A 26,211-nucleotide genomic window follows, 5' to 3' on the forward strand; every position below is an offset into this window, starting at 1 on the left:
AGGCTGGACCCAGGGAAGGGCCGTGGAGATGGGTCACCTCTCCGGGAGCCAGAGCTGGGGTCTCCAGCATCCCGCCTGGAGCGCGTCCCTTCGGTGGAGAGTCGGGACTGGTTGCAGCCGATCCTGAAGCCAGCGCCTCCTCCAGCAGGGGGCGGGCCGCGGCCGTGTTTGGGGTGGGAGAAGAAGATCACGTTGCCCCCTCCCCGGATTCTCCCCTCCCTTCTAGTATAGCCTCCAGCCCAGAGGGGGCGGTCCGGGGGCGGGTTAGCGCCTTCTCTCGCTCCCAATCCCGGGGCCGCCGGGTGGGAATGGGCAGGGGGCGATGCCGCCCCCCACCAGGCCGAGGGACCCCCGAGGGCGCGCTCTGGGTCTCCAGTCTGGCCACTACGCCCCACCGCCGCCCTCCCGGGGGTCTCGGGCGGCCACAGCGTGTCCTCTGCGTGCCTGGGGAGGGGCTGGGGCGGCCTCCAGTTGTGACGCAGCCGTTGCCATGGCCCGCCTTATAAATAACCGGGCTCAGGAGAAACTTTAGCGAGTCAGAGCCGCGCACGGGACCGGGAAGGGGACCCACCCGAGGGTCCAGCCGCCAGCCCCCGCACTAATAGCGGCCACGCCGGAGGGAGCGGCAACAGCATCAGGGACACAGCAGCGACAGTTCGGAGCTGGGAGGCCGCGCCACCTGCGGGCCGGCCGGAGCGGGCAGCCCCAGGCCCCCTCCCCGGGCACCCGCGTTCATGCAACGCCTGGTGGCCTGGGACCCAGCATGTCTCCCCCTGCCGCCGCCGCCTGCCTTTAAATCCATGGAAGTGGCCAACTTCTACTACGAGGCGGACTGCTTGGCTGCTGCGTACGGCGGCAAGGCGGCCCCCGCGGCGCCCCCCGCGGCCAGACCCGGGCCGCGCCCCCCCGCCGGCGAGCTGGGTAGCATCGGTGACCACGAGCGCGCCATCGACTTCAGTCCATACCTGGAGCCGCTGGGCGCGCCGCAGGCCCCGGCGCCGGCCACGGACACCTTTGAGGCGGCTCCGCCCGCGCCCGCCCCCGCTCCCGCCTCCTCCGGGCAGCACCACGACTTCCTCTCCGACCTCTTCTCTGACGACTACGGGGGCAAGAACTGCAAGAAGGCGGCCGAATACGGCTACGTGAGCCTGGGTCGTCTGGGGGCCGCCAAGGGCGCGCTGCACCCGGGCTGCTTCGCGCCCTTACACCCGCCGCCCCCGCCGCCGCCGCCACCGCAGCCGGCCGAGCTCAAGGCGGAGCCGGGCTTCGAGCCCGCGGACTGCAAGCGGAAGGAGGAGGCCGGAGCGCCGGGCGGCGGCGCCGCAGGCATGGCGGCTGGTTTCCCGTACGCGCTGCGCGCCTACCTCGGCTACCAGGCGGTGCCGAGCGGCAGCAGCGGGAGCCTCTCCACGTCCTCGTCGTCCAGCCCGCCCGGCACGCCAAGCCCAGCAGACGCCAAGGCGCCCCCGGCCGCCTGCTATGTGGGGGCGGCGCCGGCGCCCTCGCAGGTCAAGAGCAAGGCCAAGAAGACCGTGGACAAGCACAGCGACGAGTACAAGATCCGGCGTGAGCGCAACAACATCGCGGTGCGCAAGAGCCGCGACAAGGCCAAGATGCGCAACCTGGAGACGCAGCACAAGGTCCTGGAGCTCACGGCCGAGAACGAGCGGCTCCAGAAGAAGGTGGAACAGCTGTCGCGCGAGCTCAGCACCCTGCGGAACTTGTTCAAGCAGCTGCCAGAACCCCTGCTCACCTCCTCCGGCCACTGCTAGCGCGGCCCCCGCGCGCGTCCCCCTGCCGGCCGGCCTCCGCGCTGCCGGGCGCGCCGCGGCCACCGAGACTCCGGGAAGCGCCCGCGCTCCCGCCCCCGCCCCTGGTGGCGCCGGCAAAACTTTGGCACTGGGGCACTTGGCAGCGCGGGGAGCTCGTCGGTAATTTTAATATTTTATTAAATATATATATCTATATTTTTGTCCACACCAACCGCACATGCAGATGGGCCGCCCGCCCGTGGTGTTATTTAAAGAAGAGATGTCTATGTGTACAGATGAATGATAAACTCTGCCTCTCCTTCTGACCCCTCTCCAGGCGCCGGCGGGCGGGCCGGTTTCGAAGTTGATGCAATCGGTTTAAACATGGCTGAACGCGTGTGTACACGGGACTGACGCAACCCACGTGTAACTGTCAGCCGGGCCCTGAGTAATCGCTTAAAGATGTTCCTACGGGGTTGTTGCTGTTGCTGTTGTTTTTGTTTTTGTTGTTGTTTTTTTGGTCTTTTTTTTTGTATTATAAAAAAATAATCTATTTCTATGAGAAAAGAGGCATCTGTATATTTGGGAATCTTTTCCGTTCAAGCATTAAGAACACTTTTAATAAACTTTTTTTTTTTGTTTTTTGAGAATGGTTAAAGAGCCTTTTGGGGGCAGTAGTTGGCTTTGATTTTTTTTTTCCCCTTTATTTTGGATTTATGATTTTATATTTGCTTTTCTGGCGTGTGTGGGGTTGTTGTGTGTGTGTGAGCTGCTATTATTTTTGGCTCTTTAGGTGGTTGGGTGGGGGGGGGTTGCAGCTGCTTTTTCTCCTCTGCTACTCCCCCAGGGCCTGTGCTTGGAGATGGGGGTACCAGGCTGGGGCGGGGGAGGGGCAGAGGAGTGCTGGGCCAGGCTTTCAGGGTGACTCAGTGCCGCTGGGTGCTGGGGAGGAGTGACTCGGAACCTTGCTTGGGGAGGGCCTTCAGGGACTCTGGCTGGTCCTGAGTGCTAGGCTTGGGTCTAGACGGGCCTGGAGGGCTCTGACCTCTGCGCAGTGCTTGGGGACCCAGCCAGCAGAACTGTGACTCTGAAAGGGGAGGGGATACAGGTCTTGGTCCTGCTGAGCCCAAGATGGGGCAGATTCTTTTGGAAAGTGAAGTGGGGCCGGCTGTTTAGAAAATAGCGTGTGTGTGTATGTGTATTTTTAAGAGAGTGGCCTGGGTGGCAAGCTTGGGTTTGTGTCCCTGGCCAGCGGGAGGGGAGAATCCGGGCCAGGTAGGGGAAGTGGGGGGAAGGGTTCCTGTACTTCCACTCCTCTTCCTAGGAGTGGGAGATGTGCCATTTGTCCTCTTTGCCCAGTTGTGGACACTGAGGCCCAACCTCACCTGCTCAAGGCGGCTGAGCCCAGGTGTGAACCCAGGGCTGCAGTCCCTGATTCCCTGGGACAGAAATGGCCCCAGGCGAGGCTTCTTCCCCACCCCTTGATACCCTCCCACCCACCCGTTCGCACTGCACCTCCACCCCTATTCCAGCCCTGGACAGCATTCCTGAGAGTTGAGGATGTAGACGGAGGGGTTGGTGGATACACGTACAGTGTCCCACGGTGCCTGGCACGCAGGAGGTGTTATATAAGCATTTGCTCTTGTTATTATTTTTCTCTGGGAGGCTCCTGGCATTTGGCACTTGAGTCTAAAGCGCAGCGCGAGCATGGCCAGCGCTTGCCAGGGGCCAGTGTCCAGTAAACCCTGGACCTGCCCCATCTCATTTAAACCTCACAGCAACCTTTGGAGAGGTTGCTACCATTACAAGGCCTGCTTTTAGAGCTGTGGAACAGCCTTTTGGCTGTCAAATCCAAAAGGGTGAGAAACTGGTTTGGGGGCCCCCTGCTCTAGGAATTTGGGGGTGGAGGGAGAGTGGAGTGGGGGGCTTCATAGCTTAGTTTGCTGAGGGCCTGGGGCAGCCTGGGATCTTGGGAGCAGCTGCTGATTTTGTGGTTTGAGAAGGGGAAATGCTTTTGCCCTCCCTTTCCCTTTGGAGGCCTGGATGTTCCTTCCCTGTGGGAGGCCAGGATATGGGAAACAGAGACACTCAGCCCCCACCATTATGGAGCTGAGGATCAAGGCAAACACCATCCCTCTAACCCTAGTGTCTCCTGCTCGTGGCCTGAGGGCTGTACAGAGCACTGGGCACAAATAACCTCACTTTGGTCCTGGGCCTCCAGTGTGGCCCCGGACAGGTCTTATCCTGGGCTGCCTGATGACTGATGGGAACCTGGAACCTCCAAGTCAGTCCAGTGTCAGCACGAGCACATCGGCTCAACTGCCTCTAGGATTTACCTGCTGAAGGGCAGAGCCTGGGGGCTGGACCTAGGGAAGGAGGTAGCTCAGTCTTTTGGTGGGGGGCAAGTTGCCATTTAGGAACGAACCTCTCTAATCCCTACTCCTTTGGTCATGGAGAGCTGGCTGATGCGTGCTGCTCACCCATTTTTGTCACCAGAGGACGCAGAGGTGGTGAGAGGGGAGCAGCCTGGTCAAAGAGTGACCCCCAGGCTCCCCCTTCCTGAGTGCTGCCTGAGAACGAGTGTTGAGTGCACCCTCCCTATAATCTGAATAAGCACCCAGGGAAGGTGCTACACTGGTTTTACAAAAGTAAACTGAGGCCCACAGTAGCGGGGTTAGTGCTCAGTGGGGTTAGAGCAAGGGTGGAGCCAGTTAGGAAGCTAAGTCCGACTCCCAAGTCTCTGGGGAAAGCTTAGGGCTGAGAGCCTGGCTGGTCATCCCAGCCCCCACCCCAAATCTTGGGCCCTTCCTGGAGGGCTCCTTGCCCCACCCCGGGCTTAGGCACCCCAAGTGCCAGAGTTAAGTGACTTGCTTATGGTTTCACAGTTTGGAAGCAACATTAAGGGAGTTTGAACCCAATCCCATCTGACTACCCCTGAGGAGGACTTGGAGAAATAGTTAACAGGTTGAGGGCTCTGATGGTGGTCCTGGTGGCCTGTGGGAGCACTGTGGCCAGAGCTGTGCCCAAAGGACTTGAGGAAATATCATAAATGGGGGGACACCTACCCTATGGATCACTAGGCTAGGAGAGCTACAGGCTTGCAGGTAGGAGGGGCCAGTCCGTTCAAAAGCTGGGAAACAAGAAAGAGAGCTGGATGGGGTGAAGCACGAGGAGGCCAGGGACGTGCCTTGAGGAACAGGAATAATAGTGGATGCAAGTTCAGTGTTTATGATGTGCAAAATAGCACGCCTAGACCTTGGCGTAGATGGATTTGCTGGTTTCTTCCAACTGCCCGGGAAGGCTGGTCATGTTAACCACAGACCCATTTAGTGGGGTTGACCACTGAGGCTAGCTGGGAAGCCCAACCAATGTTTGCTCAGGACAGGAGAGTTGACAACACATTTACACCTCATAATCTTGTGTAGTTGCCCCACAGCCTGGTGATCTTACCAAGGATAGAAGTGGGTGTCAGAAATGAAAGCTGGAGACACTGCCGGATACCGGGCCGTGTGCTCTTGGAGGCCATGGCTTTTGTTGCTGGCATTTTCCTGCCAAGCCAGCAGGCTCAGAGAGGGGAAGTGACCTATCTAAGGTTGCACAGCTAAGAATGGTGGAATTTGTGGGTAGGAAAGAGAAGCGGGACTTCCCCGTCTAAATACCTAAAGAGTGTGTCCTCCTCCACCCAAACCATGTCTAGACCTCCCTGGGACTGTTTTGTCCTTGTTTCTGAGATATTTATTTGTCCAGTTTTTTTTTTTTTTTTTACTTATTCAGTAAACATTTATTGAGCACCTGCTCTGTGTCAGGCCCTATGCTGGGTGCTAGGGACATGTGGTGACCAAGATGGAGGTGACAATTTATGGGGAGAGACAAGACAGTATCTAGTAAGTAGAACAAGGTAATGACAGGTGGGGACGAGCGCTCTGAGGGAAGGAAAGTAGGGCAGGGAGGGGTGGGGAGGTCCAAGAAGGCCTCTCCTAGTGGGTGGCATCTGAGCAGAGGCCTGAGCCAGGTGAGGTGTGAGGGGGGAAGAGCCTCGGTTTCCTGAGCACACACTCTACGCCAGGTGTTACCGTGTGTGCCTTACGTGCCTTTTATCCTTGTGATAATCCAATGACTTGGGCGCTGTTTATCATCCCCCTTCCCTAGTTGGGGAAACTGAGGCACAGAGAGATGAAGGCACTGGCCCAACGACTGGTGAGTGACTAGCACGAGGCCTTCTCCTCCTGCCTCCCCCTCCATGGCCCCAAACCTCTCATCTGCTCTGCTTTCCTCTCCTGCCCCCCACCCCCTTAGTCCTTTCTCGGCCTGGCTGACCACCTGGGTGACTAGTGATGGAGCCCCAGAGGCCCCAGCTGGCTGGCCGGCTGGCCGCCCCTCCTTGGGGGTTTTCAACCTTGTATTGGCCGTAGCCATGTGCAGGGGGTGAGGCAGGCCAGGGTGGGCTGGGGAATTGGGGGTTGGAGTTTGAGCCCCTCCCAGGTGCCCTCTGAGAACAAGAAGTAGGAGTCCCGTTTCAAAGAGTGGAGACCTGAGGCTCTGAGAAGGGACATCACTTTCCCAGAAAGCAGAAAAGTTGGGATTTGAATCCATGTCTGTCTGAGACCCAGGCGAAGCCACTTTCCTGTTGGCTAGTTACTGCATGTGGGGGAACAGGTGGGCAAACCTCAATTTTGCACTCTTTGGCCCATCTTTGAGTAAGAGGCAGGGGAAAAAAACACCTCTGAGTTTTGCCCCTTATTTGCTGGGTGACCTCCAGCAAGATTCTTGACAAATTTGGGCCTGGGCTTCCTCACCCATGAACAAAGAGCAGTACCAGCTTCCATTTACATATTCAGCTAGCGCCACGTGAGCCCAAGACAGTCCCTGTGTCCCTGGGGCTGACATCCTGCTGGGGGAGATGGATGATGGATTAGCAGGCTAATTTCAGACTGTATTAAGGCCTTGGAGAAAGTGGTAGAGGGTGACTGGGGAGAGTGTTTAGAGAGCATTCCAGGCAGAAGGAGCAGCAGGTGCAAAGGCCCTGAGACAGGACCAAGCTCAGTGTGTCAGGGAAAGAGTGAGGAGCCAGTATGGCTAGAGTAGAGGCAGCCAGGGGTCGAGTGGGGAAAGGAGGACAGAGGGGTGCAGGGTCTTTCTTGCAGGGCCATGGAGGCCAGGGTGAGGCTCAGAGAGGTTGTTATGAGGATGAATGAGCAGGTGTCCCTGCCAGGGCTTGGCACCCAGAAAGCCCTTGACAAGTTTATCGATGGGATGAAACATGTCCTTTGGCCTCTGGATTAGGCAAAGTGCAGTGGGTGAAGAGCGGAAGGAGCCTGCCTGCCTGGGCCCAGGAGACTTTGTGGGTGAGGATCCTCTGACCCAGGGCCTGGAGCCATAGGGAGCTGTTCACCAGGCAGGAATGAGGGGAAGGGCATGCCAGGATACGGGTAAGGGAGGAGCAAAGGCTGGGAGCCAAGAGAGGGAGAGTTCTTTGGGAAGCAGGGACTGCAGGGGAGAGGGCACTGAGGAGGGGAGAGGGGAGGCTGGGGAGGGAGGCGGGGCCAGGCCTCCCTGAGGCCTCTGGGTGGGGTAGTAGGTGGCTAGGGGGAAGGCAGGAGGCTGGACTCCAGGAGGGGTGTTTTCTTTTTATTTGATTTCCTAAGTAGTGTACGATCATGGTGGGATGGTTAGATAATACAGAGTATCAATAAAAGAAGGGAATAAAAAGCACCCATAATTCTACTACCCAGAAATAAACCCTGTTAACACTTGCTGTGTGGCCTTGGGCAAGTCAGTTCACCTTTCTGTGCCTTAATGTCCTTGTTTCTAAAATGGAATAATGATCGTACCTGCCTCATAAAGTTGTTGTGAGGATTAAATGAGTTAATCCATGCAACATATTTCGAGCAGTGCCAGCACACAGTAAGAATTAGCCATCATCATTGTTATTAATAACATCATTAGCATCTTGGTGGGTTGAGAGCCCAGATGCTAGAAGAATTGGCTGCCTGTATTCTAGTTCTGAAGTTACCATTTCCTGGCTGTGTGGTTCGGGGCAAGTGACTGTATCTCGCTGTGTCTCAGTTTCCCCATCTGTAACAAGAAGAGAGTAAAATTCTTCATAGTGTTTGGTAGAGTTTTGACAGGTTAATTCATGCAGGGTGATTGTAGAGAGAGAGGGACCTCTGTATGCAGCAGTTATTTCCTTCCAGAATTTTTGTTCTATGTGTACTTTTTCTTCAGGGTAGCTAACGTCTGTTTGATACTCACACACCATCCCCCTTTCCTCCTTAACAATGGGACCTCTCTACTGTTGGGGGCAAGTGCCCTACTAAGACTACATTTCCCAGCTTCTCTTGCAGCTAGGGGTGACCAATAAGATATAAATAGAGGTTGTAGGTGAGGTTTCCAGGAACGTTCCTTAAAATGGGCTGACTCAGCTGTGAGATACGTTCCCTTTTGCCTCCTTCCTCTGCAATCCCCCCAGTCCCCACCCTTTCTGCTTCCTGCCTGGAATGTGATGGCTGGAGCTTCAAGGACCATTTTGAACATTAGGCAGACATTGAAACATGGAGAGAGTGGTGAAACCAAAAGGTAAGAGGCATTTGGGTTCTTGATGGTGATGGAACAGCAATACCATTCCTTGTCTTCCTTGCTCTGGACCTGTTTACATGATAGGAAAATAAATCTGTGCTTATTGAGGTCTCTGACATTTTGGCTTCCTGTCACTGGCAGCTGAATCTATTTCTAACTGATATATTTGCCAAAACAGAATCAACTTATGTGAGCTATTTTGTGACCTGCGTTTCTTAGTGATGCCCCAGTGCTTCCTTGTCTGAGAATGTTCTACTGATACTATTGCACAGGAGCTCAAAACGAGGGGCTTGCTCTTTGCTTAGGAAGAATAATTCCCATCAGATGTGGTGGAAGGATTTCTTTCAATTCATTTTAATTACAGAAGTAATGCATGAAGATATCTGTCATGAAAGTTTTCTGCCTGTCCTCAGGTGTCTCCTCTGAGACTGAATCTCAGTGCCTATTAGGGCAGGCTTGAATCAGGCGCCTGGAATGGACAGAATCTCTTCTGCTAACCCCAGTGAGCTCAAATCCTGTTCCGCACTTTCCATATGTGATCCACCAAGGAGGCCCTCAGTTTGAAAACAGAGAGGGTCAGCCCCTGCTGCAGCTCACAGAGTGTATTGGCAGCTGTGCTGGGACCAGATACCCCACACCACCCCAGATAACCCTTCTGCTCTGCTGAGCCCTTGGCCTACCGGTGCTTGGGAGGCACTTGGCCAGCCTGCCTGGGGCCTGCCCAGCTGGGATCTCTGCGAGGTGAGTCTGTAGGCCAGAGACTCCTACAGACTCCCACACACCTGTGGGCAGGTGAGTTTTTATTTTTACAGCTGTCACCAGGTTCCTGCCTCACAGGCCCCAGCCCTTGGAGCCCTGGAGGTTGGAGGTGGCCAGGGAGGAAGATGGCTCCTCAGAGAAACTGGTGGGTGGGGGGTCAGTAGGCTGTGAAGGAGAGAGAACTGGGGTAGGAGTTGGGGCTGCCTGGGCTGCTTTACCCAAGCCAGGCCTCAGTCCTCTCATGCCGAATGGGGCTGGGCATCAAGCTCAGCTTGCTGAAGCTCTCGTGGGCTGGTGAGGGACATACAGATGATGGGGACCCGTTTCTTCCTTGCGTCTTGAAACTCAGGTGTAGAGCAGTAACTAATCACGCTTCCCGGTTCTTAGGACGAGATTGCTGTCAGTCCTTTCAAGGTCTGCATTGCGTTTTATTCTCTGCCTTCATCCTGGCTCCCCACATCCATTCCACCCACTTCTCATAGCTCTCACCCCAATGTGGTTAATGTCTATCCTTATTTATGCATCTCATCGTTTTATGTCTTTTCTTCCCGGTGAAATATCCACATACAGGAAAGTGCACACAGCATAGGTATACAGCTCAATGGATTTTCCCCGTGTGGACCCATGCGTGTACCCAGCTTCCAGATGCAAACACAGACCATTTCAGAGCCCCAGAGGCCCCTTCGAGTCACCCCCCCACCTAAGGGTGATCATTATCCTGATTTCTAACCGCAAACACTAATTTTGCCTATTTCTGCACTTTACACAAATGGAATCACACAATAGGCATCCTCTTGTATCTGACTTCTTTTATTCAATATTGTAACTGCAGCATTGATCCAAGTTTCTGTGTGTATCAGTGTTGTTCCTTTTTGTTACTGAACAGAATTCCACTGTATGGATGTACCACAATACATTTACCCATTTTATTGCTGAGGGACATTTAGGTTGTTTCCAGCTTTTAGGTCTTAAAATTGGGGCTGCAATGAACGTTCTAGAATACATGTCTTTGGTGAACATATGTACATATTTCAGTGGGGCATATACCTAGGAGTGCCTTACTGAGTCATAGGAAATGCTATGAGTATGTGTTTAATTCCTGTTAATCATATTCAATCCTAGATCTTATTCCGTTTCTTACTTGTTTTCTGTTTGAAAAAAGCTTTCTTTCTTGGTCAGTTTGGTTGACATAACAGAATACCATAGACTGAGTGACTTATAAACAACAGAAATTTATCTCTCACGGTTGTGGATGCTGAGAAGTTCAAGATCAAATTGCCATCAGATTTGGTGTCTGGTGAGGTCCTGCTTCCTGATTCACAGATGCCGTGTCCTCACATGGCAGAAAGGGCAAGGGAGCTCTCTGCGGTCTCTTTATAAGGGAACTAAGCCCATTCCTAATGGGACCTAATCACTTCCCAAAGACCCTACCTCCAAATACCCTCACATTGAGTTATTTCCACACATGAATTTTGGAGGACATAAACATTCAGTCTCTAGCAGTTTTTTTTGTTTTTTTTTTATTATTTTTTATTTTGTTTTTGCGGTATGCGGGCCTCTCACTGTTGTGGCCTCTCCCGTTGTGGAGCACAGGCTCCAGACATGCAGGCTCAGCGGCCATGGCTCACGGGCCCAGCTGCTCCGCGGCATGTGGGATCCTCCCGGACGGGGGCACGAATCCGTGTCCCCTGCATCGGTAGGTGGACTCTCAACCACTGCGCCACCAGGGAAGCCCCTAGCAGTTTTTATTTTGAAAAAGATCTCAAATTTATAGAAAAGTTACCAATATGGTATAAAGAACATTTTTTTCCTGAATTATTTGAGAATCAATTGTTGACCCTCCCTGTTGCCTGATCACCCCCTGATACTTTGGTATATAATTCCTACAAACAGGATATTTTCTATATAACCACAATATAACCATCAAAATCAGGAAATTAACATTCTACATTACTGCCGTGTACTCAGACCCATTCAAGTTTCACCAGTTGCCCTAATAATGTCCAGTGAAAGGGTCCAGTTCAGAATCACATGCTGTAGTTAGTTGCCATGTCTCTTTATTCTCCTTTAATCTAGAACAGCTCCTCAGTCTTTCCTTGATTTTCATGACCTTGACACTTCTGAGGATGACAGGCCAGCTATTTTGTAGCATGTCTCTCACCTGGTTTGCCTGTTGTTTCCTTGTGGTTAGATTCAGGTCATGTGTGTTCAGGTCAGGCATATAAATCACAGAAGTGATGCTGTGTTCTTCTCTTTGTCCTAGTGTTGATGGTGTTTACTCCCCCTTCTCCAGTTTTACTGAGAAATAATTGATGTATAACATCATATAAGTTTAAGATGTACAACAGAATGATTTGATACATGTATATATAATGAAATGATTACCACAATAAGTTTAGTGAACATCCATCACCTCACATGGTTACAAAATTTTTTTTCCTTGTGGTGAGGATGGTGATGTTCACTCTGATCACTTGATTGAAGAGATATCTGGGGGAATTCACATCTATAAAGTTACTTTTTTCCCCTTTGCAATTAATAACTGTTTGAGGGGAGGTACTTTGAAACCATGTAAATATCCCATTCCTCATCAAACTTACAATGATTAATTTATTTTTTTGAGCTTCTTTGCCCTTCTGACATGTCACCATCGTTCTTTGAGCACTTCTCTTACCTTCTGGCAGGAGGTGTTCCAGGTTCAGCTAGTGCTTTCCCTGCTCCAGCCCTGGAATTAGCCATTTCTCCTAGGAGCCCGGGCTCCTTTTAGTAGAGAACAGTATTTAGAAGCCAACGTCTTGGCAGGAAGTGTGCTCATTGCTGCTGAGGTGTCCCTATTCCCAGGCTCTCTTAGGGCTGTGTGTGTGTGTGTGTGTGTGTGTGTGTGTGTGTGTATGTATATAGACATATATTTACATCCATATTATTTCTGCATCTATCTGTCTATCTATCTTCATCATTATCATCTATTTAGAAGACTATGAGTTTACAGCTGATAACTCTAGTTCCAGTCCATCACCACAACATTTATCCTGATTTTCTCTCTTTCCATATTAGGAACTCTCTTTTCAACAGTGAGAAAATTGGCTCGCATTATCCTCAATATATTTACTTATTTGACAGTCCCCTGCGTGTAACCAATTTTCTGTCTCTGCACACACACCCTTGGCCCCTCTCCCCAGTTGGACGCCCTCCTTACCCTCCTGTGATCCCCACACTATGTCACCTCTCTTGTGGATGATTTCAGTTGAACTCCCCCATGGCCTCTCTGCATTTTTCTTTTAAATTTATCTAATTCAAATATATAATATATGCTCATTGTTCAAAATTCCAAAAGGTATGAAAGGGTTTGCAGTGAAAAGTTGGTCTCCCTCTCACTTCAGCCCTCACACTCTCAGTTCCCTTCCCCAGAGGTCAGTGCAGTTCCCAGCAGTTTTTCTTGTTTCAGATTGTCTGTGTGAGGTGGAGCACACGCACACGATATTTACACACGTCACATTGTGGCGCTTTCCATCATGGTCTGTACTTTGCTTTCTTCATTGAACAGTGTATCTTGGAGGTTGTTCATATCAGTGCTACTGTAGAGCTGCCTCAGTCTTTTCAATGATCACACAATATTCCATTGCACGGATGTACCATAATCATTGAACCAGTCCCCTTTTGATGGACATTTAAGTTGTTTCCCACCTTTTTCTAGCTCAGGCAATACTATAAGGGACAACCACATCAGATCCATTCCTGGAAGACTATGTTTTAGAGATGTCTCCATGCTGCTCTTCATTGCTTTTTACTCTGATGCATAACATTCCTCTGATGTATCTGCCCCATTTTAATGTACTTTTCCCATTATGATGGACACTGATGTGGCCTCCAAGTTTCCTCAGCCACAAACACTGTAATGATGTCATTGAATGTGTCTCTGTGTAGGTTAGGTTGTCCGGATACTGAGATGGAGTTTGGGGGAGACTGTGATCGAGGGATGAGCTTGATTGTTCATGATCCCCCTGCCAATGTCAGTTTTTCCTCATCGCCCTTTGTTCCTTCTGTCTCCCTGTGGGGCTCACGAGTCAGATGGGTGTGGGTCACTAAGTGTTTGTCACTTAGATGTTTGACCTGGAATAAATGACCTCCCCTTCTAAGCCTCAGTTTCCTCGTCTGTGCAATGGGTCTCTCACATTCCTGACTGTTGTGTAGCATGGAGCTTGGTGGAAAATAAGCCCTTGATAAACAAAAGGGTCCCATTAAAATAGGGTCCCTAGGCCTTTGTGGCGTAAGTCTCTACCTCAGGCTCAGGTTTGGGGACACAGTCCCTTAAGGCAGTGAGAGGGAGAGGGGCTGACCTCTCCCTCTGGAGAGGACCAGGGAGTCGGGGGGTTGGACTGGGGTTGTTATGCCCCAGGAAGAGTTGTAACCAGACTTTTGATTCAGTAATGTTTGAAGGAAAAACGCTAATATAGATGGGGACTGGTATTCATTTCATTTCATTTCATTCATTCATTCATCCACTCATGTTCCTCTTAACAGCTTGTGCCTTTGGGCAAGTGTCTTAACTTCTCTGTACCTCGGTTTTTTCTTCTGCAAAATGGGGATGGCAGTAATAGTACCTACCTCATAGGTGTGGTGAGATGAAGTAAGATGATACAAGTGAAATGCTTAGAGCAGTGCCTGGCACATAGTAAGTATTCAATAAATATCAATTATTATCACAATTCATTTTGCCTACAAATTGTTTACTGAGAATCTGCTACATGTCAGTGTTAGTTGTCTCTCTCTGCCCAGAACTAGAACCACCTGGAGCCTCAGTTCTATAAAATCAGAGCCCAGGGCTTCCCTGGTGGTGCAGTGGTTAAGAATCTGCCTGCCAACGCAGGGGACACAGGTTTGAGCCCTGGTCCGGGAAGATCCCACATGCCGTAGAGCAACGAAGCCCGTGCGCCACAACTACTGAGCCTGAGCTCTAGAGCCCGCAAGCCACAACTACTGAGCCCGCATGCCTAGAGCCTGTGCTCCACAGCAAGAGAAGCCACCGCGATGAGAAGCCTGCGCACCGCAACGAAGAGTAGCCCCCGCTCACTGCAACTAGAGAAAGCCCGCGTGCAGCAATGAAGACCCAACGCAGCCAAAAATAAAAAAAATAAAAAAATAAAAAATCAGAGGCCAGAAATGAAGACATAATCTCAGGGTGTAACCACCCCTACCCAGCAATCCCAGCTGCCACAGGTGGTTTAAGATTCCCCGCCCCCTGCATTTCCAGGCCAGGGCTCCTGATGCCCCTGTAAGCTCCTACCACCCAGCTCCCCAGAGGTTGTACATCCTCAAACCCTCTCCAACAGCACTGATCTGAACCCTTGTGGACTCAGGAAAAAAGAGACTGAGGCAGCAAACCCCCATTTGTGCAATGGGGACTCCTCTTTTTAAGCCCTAGACGTTGCTGAAGGTCCAAACTGCCTTTTCTTTGCAGCCAGTTGGGTCCTGGGAGAAAGTAGGCAACATAAGTTGGCCAGGGCTCATCTGGTGCCTGCTGTCATTAGTTCAGTGTGGACCAGGGTTTCTCAACCTTGGCACTATTGGCGTGTGGGGCAGGATCATTCTTTGTTGTGGGGCTCTTGGGCATTGCAGCATCCCTGGCCTCTACTCACTAGATGCCAGTAGCATCACTGCCCCCAGCTGTGACAACCAAAAATGTCTCCAGACATTGCCAAGTGTCCTTTGGGGGGAAAAATCCCCCTGGGTTGAAAACCCCTGGTGTGGAGGATGCAGCGGCTGGGCTGAGTCCCCACTGGCTCGCTGGGTGACACTGGGGACTGTACTCTGTACTCTCCGGGCCTCGGGTCCCCATCCCTCATGGGATCAAGCTGAGACAGCACGAAGGGGCCTCCAGTCTGGTTTGACTAGAATTCTGGGCTTCTGCCTACCCCTGTCTCTCTGTGCATCTTGGTTGCAAGTTCTAGGAGGCAGGGTGAGGGTTAGGGCCCAGGAGACAGGTCTGGGTGGGGACAGCCGTGTGTTTGTTCTTTGGCCCCATGCCTGGCCCTCCCTCCAAATGCAGGAGAGATAATAATTACAAAAGCAGGCCTTAGGTTGTGTCATTTAATCCTTGTAACAGCTCTAGGAGGTGGGAGCTTTTATTATCCCTATTTTCCAGCAATAGGACAAATCACAATTGTGTGCCACTTGACAGGACACGCAGGAAGAATACAGCATCACTTGTATCATATCCCTGCAAAGATGCATAACCTGAATCTAACTAGGAGGAATCATCAGACAAATCCAGAGTGAAGAACATATTGCAAAATAGCTAGCGTGTCATCCTCAAAAGCAGGACAAGAAAATCCAGGAGAGGCCGAGGAACTGTTGAAGGAGTCTACATACAACTGAGGGAAGCTAAGAGTGATCCTGGACCAGAGAAAAATCATAAAGACCTTTATGGGGACGATTATGGAATATCGAATTGGTGTATGGATTCGATAGTAGTGCTGCATCGATGCTAAGTGTCCTGAATTTGATAATAGTACCAGGTGTGTAATGGGGGGTCAGGAGATACAGGCTGGAGGGTTTAGGAATAAAAGGACATCAGGTCTACAACTGACTCTCAAATAATTCAGGATAAGCGAGAAATATAAATAGAGGGGAAGCGATGAAGTAAGTGGGAAAAAATATAAACAATCTGGGTGAAGGATATTCTGTATCCTGGGTGAACAGTTCCTGTAACTCTTGTAATTTTTTCTGTAAGTTCAAAAGTTACACCAAAATAAATTAGAAAAACAAATAAAAAGTCTGACCTTCAATGTACCTAAGAGAAATGAAAATACGTGTCCACAAAAAGACCTGTAAGCATGTTCTCAGCAGTTTTATTTACAATAGCCCCAAACTGGAAACAACTCAAATGTCTTTCAGCAAGTGAGAAGATCAACAAATTGTAGTCCATCTATAAATGGAATACTGTTCAGTAATAACATGGAGTAAGCGACTGATTCACGTTGTGGATGAATCTTAAAAGCATTATGCGGAGGGAAAGAAGCTAGACCCAAAAGACCACGTACTGTGTGATTCCTCTGATATGAAGTTTGAGAACAGGTCAGACAAATCTAGAAGTCACAGTAGCGGTTCCTTTTGGGTGTAGAGTTATTGCCTGGGAATGGACATAGGGGAGCCTTATGGGCTGCTGCAAAAGTTCTATGTCTTGATCTGGGTGGTTGTCACATGGATTTATACATATATAAATAGGCAATGGGGTAAAAATTCATTGAGGTAAAAATTCATTGAGATAAGTTCCTTTCCTGAACTTTGTCCTACATAAGTGAATAAAAGTAAAATAATTACAAAAACTTAAAGATACATATTGAACATATGAGAATGAGGCGGGCAGGGAGTGGAGAGTGGGGTTAAGGGGAATAAATAAAACCAGACTGGAGCCTTGCATGGGCAATGATGACAACACTGTGAATTGAGGAATCAGCTTGGATAACTTGGCCTTTTGTACCTCAGGTTCAAAAGGAAAAACCAAAAAGACACAAGAGCTCAGAGAGGGGGATTACCTTGCCTGAGGTCCCACAGCTGGTGGGTGGCAGAGGCAGGATTTGAACCTGGGTCTGGGTGACCCCAGAGTGTGCTCCTTACCCAGTGCTCTGGCCTGGACTCAGTGGGCTGGACAGCCATGCCAGGCTCCCAGAGGTTCCCCAGGGCCTGGCAGGGGATGATGAAACCACTGCCTGGCAAAGGCCATTCCAGCCCAGAGCTCAGGGCTCCAAGTGGGGAGGGGAGGCAGTGGGATAGAGGGCAGCCCCACCTGCAACTCCCATCCCTGGAGCCTCGTTCCCTGGCCTGGTGCGGCTCTGCCAATCTCCGCCTGCCTCCCACCGGCCTTTGCCTTCCTTCCTGAGCCAGCATGTGAGCTCTGTAGCCCCACAGGCTTGGGTACGAATCCCAGCACTGCCCCCATCTGATTAGGTAACCTGGGCTGAGCGGCTCCTCACTTTATGACTCAGGTTCCACTTCCAGAGCCTGTCCATGAGAGCATCTAGCTAACAGCACTGTTGAGCAGACTCGAGGAGTTAAATGTGTGCACATCTCGACAAAATACCTGCACATACTACGTACCCAATAATAGTAGCTGCTCTTGTTGGTGGTGTTATTGCTATTTGTGGGAAAGGGGGAGCCCATGTTGCCCTTAGGCCATACGAATACCAGCATGTTAAGACGGCTGGCATGGAATGGAAAGCTCTGGAGAAAGGAGCTTTCAGACTGCCTGAAGGTTACTCAGAAAACTCGCTTAATTCCCACTCTGAGTTTTGAAAAAGTTTTTGGTAAGCTAAGGCAAGACCAGCACGGGCTTCACGGGCCTGCAGCCTGGGCAGGTGCACAGGGCCCTGTGCTCAGAAGGGCCCCGGGCTAGGTTTAATGCTCTGCTATTGCGTCTTGAGATTCCTAGTGATTTCAGAACGAGGGTCTCCACATTTGCACGTAGCTGGTGCTGTGGCATGCAGCGAGGTCAGCAAGCACTGAGTTTCTCCTTAGACGTTCAGGAACATTCTTTGAGTGTAGTTGTCCCCATCACTGACCTTGCTGACCCCAGTTTCCTCACCTGGGAAGTGGGAAGAAAGACTTTGTGCAAGGCCACAGGGAGACGAGAGGAACCCAGTCTTCTGGTTCCCAGCTTCCATCACTGGCTGATCTAAGGCGAAACTTGGGAAGATTAGGACTTGGTGGGCCTAACCGGGTGCCCCTGGAGCACACAGTAGGTGTTCAATAGATACAAGTTGCTCTTTGATTCCCCGGCCGACCTTTTTGCCTTTTTCACGATTAAATTGTGATTTCCAATGATGCTAGTAATACTGTACATGCATTAATTCTCTTAAAATGTGAAAACATTTCTGATGAGGCTGAAGTCCATCTTGGACCACCTGCCCGAGGGCCAGCCCCTTCCTCACCCTCCCAGGACAGTTTTATGATTTTGGGGTGCAAACTTCCAGACCTTTGTCTGTGCATTACTTCAACCTGTGTGCCAATGTGTCTTTTCCCTCCTTCTTTTTTTCTGTTATACTTTTTAAAAGGTAAACCTTTTATGGAAGTATAACCTGGGTCCAGAAGAGATGATACATTTTCACCAACCTCATCACGTGCTTGGTGCCCAATAAGTAAATGGCTGGTAAATGAACTAATGGAAACGAAAGGAAAAAACAAACAACAAAACCCAGTTCTGGGTCATTAAGGGTCCCGTTGAGGTGGGTTTTGTTTAATTGGTGCCTCTTGTGAAACCTGTGAAAGCACAGACCATACAGTATCAACAATAACTGAGCCCAGCATTTTCCAGAGAAGAATAATGGCACTGTGGATGTCACAGGGTCCTTGGAAGGAGCTGATGGGGTGGCACTGGGGGAGTGGGGCTGTGGTGCTACTCTGTGGGATCAGCTATGCCTCAGGCCTCTGGTATTTTTCTGAGGTCCCGCAACTGGGAAGTGACTGCATGAGGTCCTGGACCCAGAGCCTCTGATGCCACTTTCCACAATGTTTCCTTATTGTTCTCTGCTGTATCTGCGATTGTAAGTCTGGCACACAGAAGACTCAAAGATGTGCTCCAGGAATGAGCACCTGCCATGTGCCAGGCATTGGGCTAAGCCCAAGAATACAGCAGAAAACAAGACAGCACCAAACCCTGTCTTCATGGAGTTTACATCCTCATGATGGGGGATATAGCTGGTCAGGTAGTGAGTGCTGTGAAGAAAACTGAAGAAGAGGGAGGAGAGGGAATTCCCTGGCAGTCCAGGGGTTAAGACTGTGTGCTTTCACAGCCGAGGACCTGGGTTTGATCCCTGGTTGGGGAACTAAGATCCCACAAGCCATTCGGTGCGGCCAAATAAATAAATACAAATGTTTAAAAAAGACTTTATTGACATATATACACTAATATGTATAAAATAGATAACTAATAAGAACCTGCTGTATAAAAATAAATAAGATTAAATTTAAAAAAGACAGCAATAAAAAAATAAAAAAGACTTTGATATTAAAAAAAAGAAGAGGAAGGAGAGAAGGAATGCTGGTGTGTGTGTGTGTGTGTGTGTGTGTGTGTGTGTGTGTGTGTGTGTGTGATGTTGCATTTAACTACAGAGGTCAGGAAGGGCCTCAGTGAGAGAAGACTGTATTTAAGCAAAGACCTGAAGGAGGTGGGAGAGAGCCATGGTGATATCTGGGGAACAGGAAACAGCAAGTGCAAAGGCCCTGAGGTGGGATCATGCTTCCTCTGTCCAAGGAGCAGCAGGGAGGCCAATATGGGGGGACTGCTGTGAGTGAGGGGAGAGAAGTAGGAGAGGTGTTGGAAGGTGTGTGGATGTGGTTGTGGAGAGGTAGGATTCTGAGCAGAGGGGGGATATGATTTAATTGCTTCCTCCCAGGGTGATGGGATGGTGGAAGCCAGGAAGAGGAGAGACCAGAATGAATGAACTGGTGGAAAGTGCTAAGCCCAGGGTTCGGTACACAGTAGGCACTCAATAAATAGCATCACGTTACTGTAGAGGCTATGTGGAGGATTTGAACGGAGTGAACTGCTAAGCTTTAATGGGTTTCTTGCAGGCTAGGTAATGCATAAGGGGACCCCTACTGGAAGGCTTGGTGCCCCCTGATGAGGTGGGGAGGCGGGGGCCCAGGGAAGACCCTTCGGTGGGGCAGGAGTGGCAAGTGAGAGGGAGGAGGTGGCCAGGCCAGGGCTGGCAGGGAGCTGGAAACTGGTGGCGGCACCAGGGAGAATGTTCTAACTCCCCGGTGGACAGGCCGGGGCTGGTTCTCCTGGGGGGAGAGGCAGGAAGCACACCTTGTCCTGAGAGGAGCTGCCCAGCTTCCCAGTGCCTCTCCTATGTGGGCTTCCCAGGAGTCTGATTCCTGGCTTGGTGGTCTCTGCTATCCCAGGCCCTCTGATCCTCTCCACACCCCTCTTCCCCACCCCCCATAGCTGGGGCTCCAATCAGACTTGTCCTCACTGTGGCCAGTGTGTCCCTGCTCAACCCCCTCCTCACCTCCCACCCTCCCTCCTCTCTGATTGTCCCCCATTCCTCCAACTTGCTATTCCTCTTTCTACATGCTTTGCCCATGCTGTTCCCTCTTCAGCAAATGCCTTTCCCTTCCATTTCTCCCAAGTTCATGCCTACTTATTACTTGATTCTCAGAGGACAGGGTCCTCACCCAAAGAGGACTTCCCTGACCCTCTACTCGCTCCCCTCCATTCCTGTGCATGGTATTCACAGCTAGGACCCCATTTGGGGTCTGTATTGGTGTGATTATCTGTCTATGGTCAGTCTCTTCCATAGGCGCTGAGATCTTGGGGCAGGAACAGGTCTATCATGTTGATCTTGTGCTCCCAGAGCTTAGAATGGCACCTGGCACTTAGTACGTGCTCTGAATCCTGGATGGAGGCCGCAGGAGGGGTGGTTGGATGAGTGTCTATGCACAGAGAGATGGAGGGACAGATGGATGGATGGACCTGGATGAATAGGGTGGGCTGGGTGATGGTATGAACAGTGAACAGGTGGAGGCAGATTATTGGGTGGGTGGATGGATAAGCAATGTCTGGCTGACAGGAGACCGGACAAGGGTGGTGTGGAATGCAACAGAAAACTCACGGCCTAAGAGTTAGGAGACCTGGGTTCAAGTTCGGCCTGGCTGCATATCAACACCACGGCCTGTGGAGTCTTTGGCTTGTCCTATTGCCTTCTTTGCCTCTGTTTCCCCATTTATTGGTTTTTCAGCTTCATTATTGCTTATGTTTCACTGTGTAGAGCCCTTTTTATCCCCCCAAATTTTTCTGGAGCCTCACATGAACGGAACAAAAAGGAGACGCTGAGATGGGGGGCAGGGCATCCCCCAGGGCCTTGTGAGCTGGGAACACAGCTGGAAAACACAGCTGGACAGTCCATTTTGCCATGGCCTCTGGCTCTATGAGTCCTTCCTCTCTGGGGGTGTTTGCTGAAAATACAGATTCTAGGGTCCTTCCACCCAAGCTTCCACTTCAGGTGCTTTGGAACATCCAGCAGTCTGCAGTTTTAATGAGTTCTACTCCAGGATTCTGAGCTCATTCCTGGGTAAGACTCACTGCCACGTTCCTGGACAACTGGATCCTACAGGTCAGCAGCCTGGTGTGTGTGTGAGCGTGTGTGCACACACACGTGTGTGTTGGGAGGATGGGGGTCGCTGTGACATTTTCTATGTATATATAAAAAAAGGCCTGGAAACAACCAGGACATCCATTAGTGGGGCTGGGTGAGTCCGTTGGGGCTAGTCCACTCCCTGGAGGACCCAACAGGCGTTAGAAATAAGGAAGAAGGCTTTGATAAGACGAGATCTCCAAGATATGGTTAAGTGAAAAGGCAGGTGCAGAACAGTGTCTGTTGTTTTACCACTTGTGTTAAACCATTCATAAAAGAAGAGAAATATGGATATGCATGGATGATTCTGGAAGGACACACAAGAAACTGGGACCAGGGTGGCCTCCGGGGAAGGAAACTGCTGGACCAGAAGCCTGAGGGGGACCACTGGTTATGTCCACATCCCTTCCTGAGTCCTGGGTTCAAATTCTGACCCTAATTAGCTTTGTGGCCCTAAGCCCTCTCTGAGCCTCAGTTTCCCCATGTGTTAAGAGGGCTGTAAATTTCTAGCTTTGGCCTGGGCTGGCTGGAGGGCCCGGGCAATTTGATCCTGCTTCCCCTTCTGTTTTCCAGGACGCTCCTGGTCAGGCCTCACCTTCTAGCAGCCCCACTTGGCCCAGAGAGGGTGGGTCCCCTCCCTGGGGGTGGCCCAGTCCAAGGTGGGGCTGAGCTGGAAAAACCGGCAGGGTTGGAGCAGTTTGTGCAGGCACCAGCTTCCCTCCTCTGCCTGCAGGCTCTCAGGGACACTCACTTCCACCCACGCCCCTGAGGGGCTGGGACCGGAAGAGCATCCCCCAACCCACGCTTCAGGCTGGAGACCAGGGGGAAGGGGAGAATGACTGGGCTTTGAGCCAGAGTTAGGGGGCAAGGAGACAGGGAGAGACAAAGAGGGGGAGAGAGACAGCCAGGGAGAGACAGAGACAGAGAGGCACTGAGAGACAAAAGAGAAAGAGACACGCACACACACAGAGCCAGGTGCAAGCTGAGAGAGGCGAAGAACCAGAGTGAGGAGGGAAGAGACGGTGGAACTCCCTGGGTAGGCATGGGGGCTGGCCAAGGCAGGGAGTACTTGGGGGAGGGAGGCGGGGGCAGGGGCAGAGGGTGCTGGAGGCATCCCCAGCAGGGCGTTTTCCGCACCTCTGGGTTGCAGCTGCAGTTCTGCGTATTTCTAGGAACCAGCTCAGGGGCCCCTTCCTTCTTGCCCCTCCAGCCCTCCCTTGGGACCTTGTACCTGGAGGCTGTCTCCCCAGGGGGCCCTCTCAGAGCAGAGCTGGGAAGGTCTGAAGTGAAACTGGGCTAATTAGTGCTCAACACTGAGATAATCACTGCCTGGAATGTCCCGTAGAGGTCCAGGTGGGGGCAGGCAGCCAGGGGGCCATGGGTACCTGGGATTGGCCCAGCTGGGCCTCTGCCTGTTGGCCGCCAGAGCCCTGAATATTGGAAGGGGGAAGACCCAGGAGGCCTGGAGCCTCAGGTCCTAGAACCTGAAGTGACTCAGGCCCCTTCAGGCCATCCTGTAGAGCAGATGCACTGGACTCCAGTCTGGTCACCTCTACCCTAACCCCTGCCTAAAACCTTCCATGGCTCCCGATGGCCCATAAGCTAAAATCCTGGCTCCTCACCTTGGCCTAGAGGCACCTGCTAATCTGTTTCTGTTCCTGCCTCATCACTCTGGCCATCCCTTTCCACCCTCTTAGCCGTGAACCGTCCACACTAGGCCCACCTCAGGACCTTTGCATATGCTGTATCCCCACCCAGCATGCTCTTCCTCTTCCTCTTCCCAGAGCTCTCCCCTATGTATCTTTCAGACCTCAGCTCAAAGTCACCTCACTGGGGAGGCATCCCCTGCACCTCTCCTTCCCTTCTTTTAATGGGACTCCTGATTTGATGCCTGCTTCCTCCATGCAAGTGTCAGCTTCCTGAGGACAGGCACCAGGTCTGCTTTGTCACCAGTGTGTCCCACAGGACCTGACACAAGGCAGGCACTCCAGTGCCAGCCAGTGACCATCAAGAAGTGACCTGGACATCTTTGCTGTGTGGATTCCTTCTAGGAAGGGACCTGGGAGGAACTCCTGGGTCTCCCTGCACTGTCCCCACCCCTCCTCCAGTCCCAGCCTCAGAAGATCCTGCCTCTGAGTCTTCAGAGCCATGGGGCGGCCCTGGCCGTGATGTTGTAATGAATCACTGGTCAGAATCCGGTCTCGATTATCTCTGGGCTGTGTATGGCCGGCCTGCCTAACACCATGGGGGCTGGGACCTCAGGCCACCCTGTCAGGGGCCCCAGGTGTCCCACTGGGCCTCTTGCCTCTGGCCACAGATAACAGCACAGGCCCTGGTGTCCTCATCTCAGCTGTAGGCACCTGCACCAAGGACATGCTAGGTGGCCTTGGGCAAGTCCCTGCCTTTCTCTGGGTTGCCAAGTCACACAGGGTGGAGTCCTGCCCTGTAGGAGAGAGTGAGGAATTGGGTGGAAATGGGATCTGTGGCTGGGAGACCTTGGCTGTAGTAATAACAGTCATTTCTCAAGGAGAGTGAAATGAGAAAGTGATTGGTGACACAGGATGGGATTCCCATGTGTTCCCGACTGGGGGTGGGGAGAATCCAGGGTGACTGATCACCCCAGAGGTACCCTGGGTGCCTGAGGTTTACAAGTGTCCTGAGGCCCATTGAGGTGGGGCAGAAAGTGTTGGCAAGTGAGCCATTTCTTGGGCGTTGATCTCACCATGCCTCAGTTTCCTCGTTGTGAGGCAGGAATCATAAGAGTTTCTACTTCACAGGGATGTCCTTAAATGAGATCCTCTCTGTGAAGTGCTTGGAACAGCGCCTGACTGTGGGAAGCGATCCATAACTACCATTATTATCACCTCCTGAAGTCTGGCCTTACTCCGTCCTCACCTTTCCGTGTTTCCTGCCCCAGCACCATTCAGGCTTGGGTGACTCGCCTGAATGATTACAACAGCCTCTGAATGGTCTCCTGCCCCCAGTGTCACCCCTACATTTGTTCTCCACATGCTGCCAGTCGGAGCCTTAAGAAGCGGGAGGGAGGTCCAAGAGGGAGGGGATATATGTATACATATGGCTGATTCAGTTTTGTACAGCAGAAACTAACACAACACTGTAAAACAACTATACCCCAATTAAAAAAAAAAAAAAGTAAGCTGGATCACCATCCAGCTCCTTTGCTCAACAATCTCCCATGATTCCCACTGCCCTCAGAATAAGGATTAACCTCCTAATGATAACCTGCAGGTGCTGCTCGATGGCTGACCCTTCTCTCCCAGTCCCTGCCACTCTCCCTCTCATTCACTCTGCCAGAGTGCCCTCCTTGATCCCCCTTTCTGGTCTCATCTCCATGGATCTCTCCTTGCAGCCCTCATTATGGCCATATTGTTACACTTGCTCAGATGATTATTTGATTGAGGTCTGTTTCCTACTCCAGAATGCAAGGAAGGAATCATGTCAGCTCTGTTTCCCACTGTATTCCCGGTGCCCATCACAGGGCTTGACACACAGTAAGTGTGCGATAAATATTCGTTGAATGAGTGAATGAATAATGGCTTGGTGAGCTGGAGGTTGGGGTGGGTTGGACATCATTGAGGCCTCAGGTTCTTCCCACCTTGTGGTTCTGCCATCTCTTCTCAGCCCAGTTCCTTATAGCTCCATGGTGGCTGCCAAAGCTCCTGCCATCTCTTCCTCACATAACTATGGCCCAGGCAGGAAATGGCCTTCATGTGTCCTCTTAAGAATGAAGAAACTCTTCCCAGAAGTCCCTTGGCAGAATTCCCCATCTAATTGGCCACAGATGCATTCCATGTCTAGCCTCAGCCAATTACTGCAAAGGGAGGGAGAGGGCCATGTTTGACTTGGGCCAATCAGCATTTGCCCCCGACACAGAGTCTGCCCTTGCCCAGGAAGAGGGAATCCAGCTGGGGGCAGGTCTGGCCTTGAGCTGTGGGCCCCTGAACTGGTGGCCTTTCGAGCATCCTTGAGGCTGTGGATCCCCTACCTGCCTTCCCTCTCTAGGGAGCCCTTGGGTGGTGGCTGTGAGAGGAAAGGTAGGGCTGGGTGAGGGTCTCCAGCAAATTAGGCCGCCAGACACCTTCACCTCAGTAAATATTTATAGAGCCAGGAATGGAGAGGAGATGGGCGGGCCCAGAGGGTATGTAGGGAAGAGGCAGCCTGGGCCAGAGGTACCAAGGGAGGGACAGAGAGAGAGGATGGAGAGACAGAGACACTGAGCGAGATACAGAGAGACACAGGGGAAAGACAAAGACACAGAGGGAAAGAGAGAGGCAGGGAGATACAGAAGGGGAGAGAAACAGAGAGAGGCTTTGCCAGGAGGGCTTTTGCATTAGTGCCTTGAGCAGTCAGAGGTCCTGTAATGGTGGGAGCAACGTCCCCGTCCCTTTCTCTTTGGCTTGATATCCTGGGCAAGTCACATGCCAGCCTGAGCCTTGGTGTCCTCCTCTGCTAGATGGGGTAAATGACCCTCTTTCACAGGACTGTCCCGAGGGCCCAACACACCAGGATTATCATTGACCCGGTGGCCTCCTTTGGCCTGTAAATGGCCGGGAGTGGTTGGGAATTGTTGCCCCGGTGGACAGGGGAGACGTGCCCAGGGTCACAGCAGGAGGGCAGGAGGGATCTGGGCCCTGATTCTAAAGTCTGTGTTCTGTCTGTGCCCCACAGGGCTGGATGGGGCAGGGAGGGGGTGTATCCTAGATGCTGGGCACCCCTGGGTGGTGCTGGCTGGTGACAACAATTCTGGTAATAATAACAATGACGACTGTGTTCTCAGGGCTCCCCAAGTACCAGGCTCCAACCCCAGGAGGGAGGCACTGCTTAATTCTATTCATTTTGTAATTCCCATTGTACAGATGAGGAAACAGCCTCAGAGAACTGCAGTGACTTCCTAAAACAGAGTTGGAGTTTGGAGTTGGATAGGCCTGGGTCTGAGTCCGTGCTCCATACCTGACAGGCTGGCTGACCTG

The 26,211-nt window shown here is 51.7% G+C and overlaps 1 protein-coding gene and 1 long non-coding RNA gene across 3 annotated transcripts in view; both read left to right on the forward strand.

Moving 5' to 3' along the window:
• The window catches only part of LOC141276560 (uncharacterized), a 231,818-nt gene that overhangs the window by 23,520 nt on the left and 182,087 nt on the right, over window positions 1–26,211 (forward strand). The gene's annotated exons all lie outside the window — the stretch shown is intronic.
• On the forward strand, window positions 6–2,401 carry CEBPB (CCAAT enhancer binding protein beta). The gene has a single exon (XM_004329607.4). It carries the CDS (start codon window positions 735–737, stop codon window positions 1,770–1,772), a length of 1,038 nt encoding a protein of 345 aa, XP_004329655.1. The 5' UTR covers window positions 6–734; the 3' UTR covers window positions 1,773–2,401.

Source organism: Tursiops truncatus, chromosome 15 (assembly GCF_011762595.2).
Source record: "Tursiops truncatus isolate mTurTru1 chromosome 15, mTurTru1.mat.Y, whole genome shotgun sequence".
Taxonomy (NCBI): domain Eukaryota; kingdom Metazoa; phylum Chordata; class Mammalia; order Artiodactyla; family Delphinidae; genus Tursiops; species Tursiops truncatus.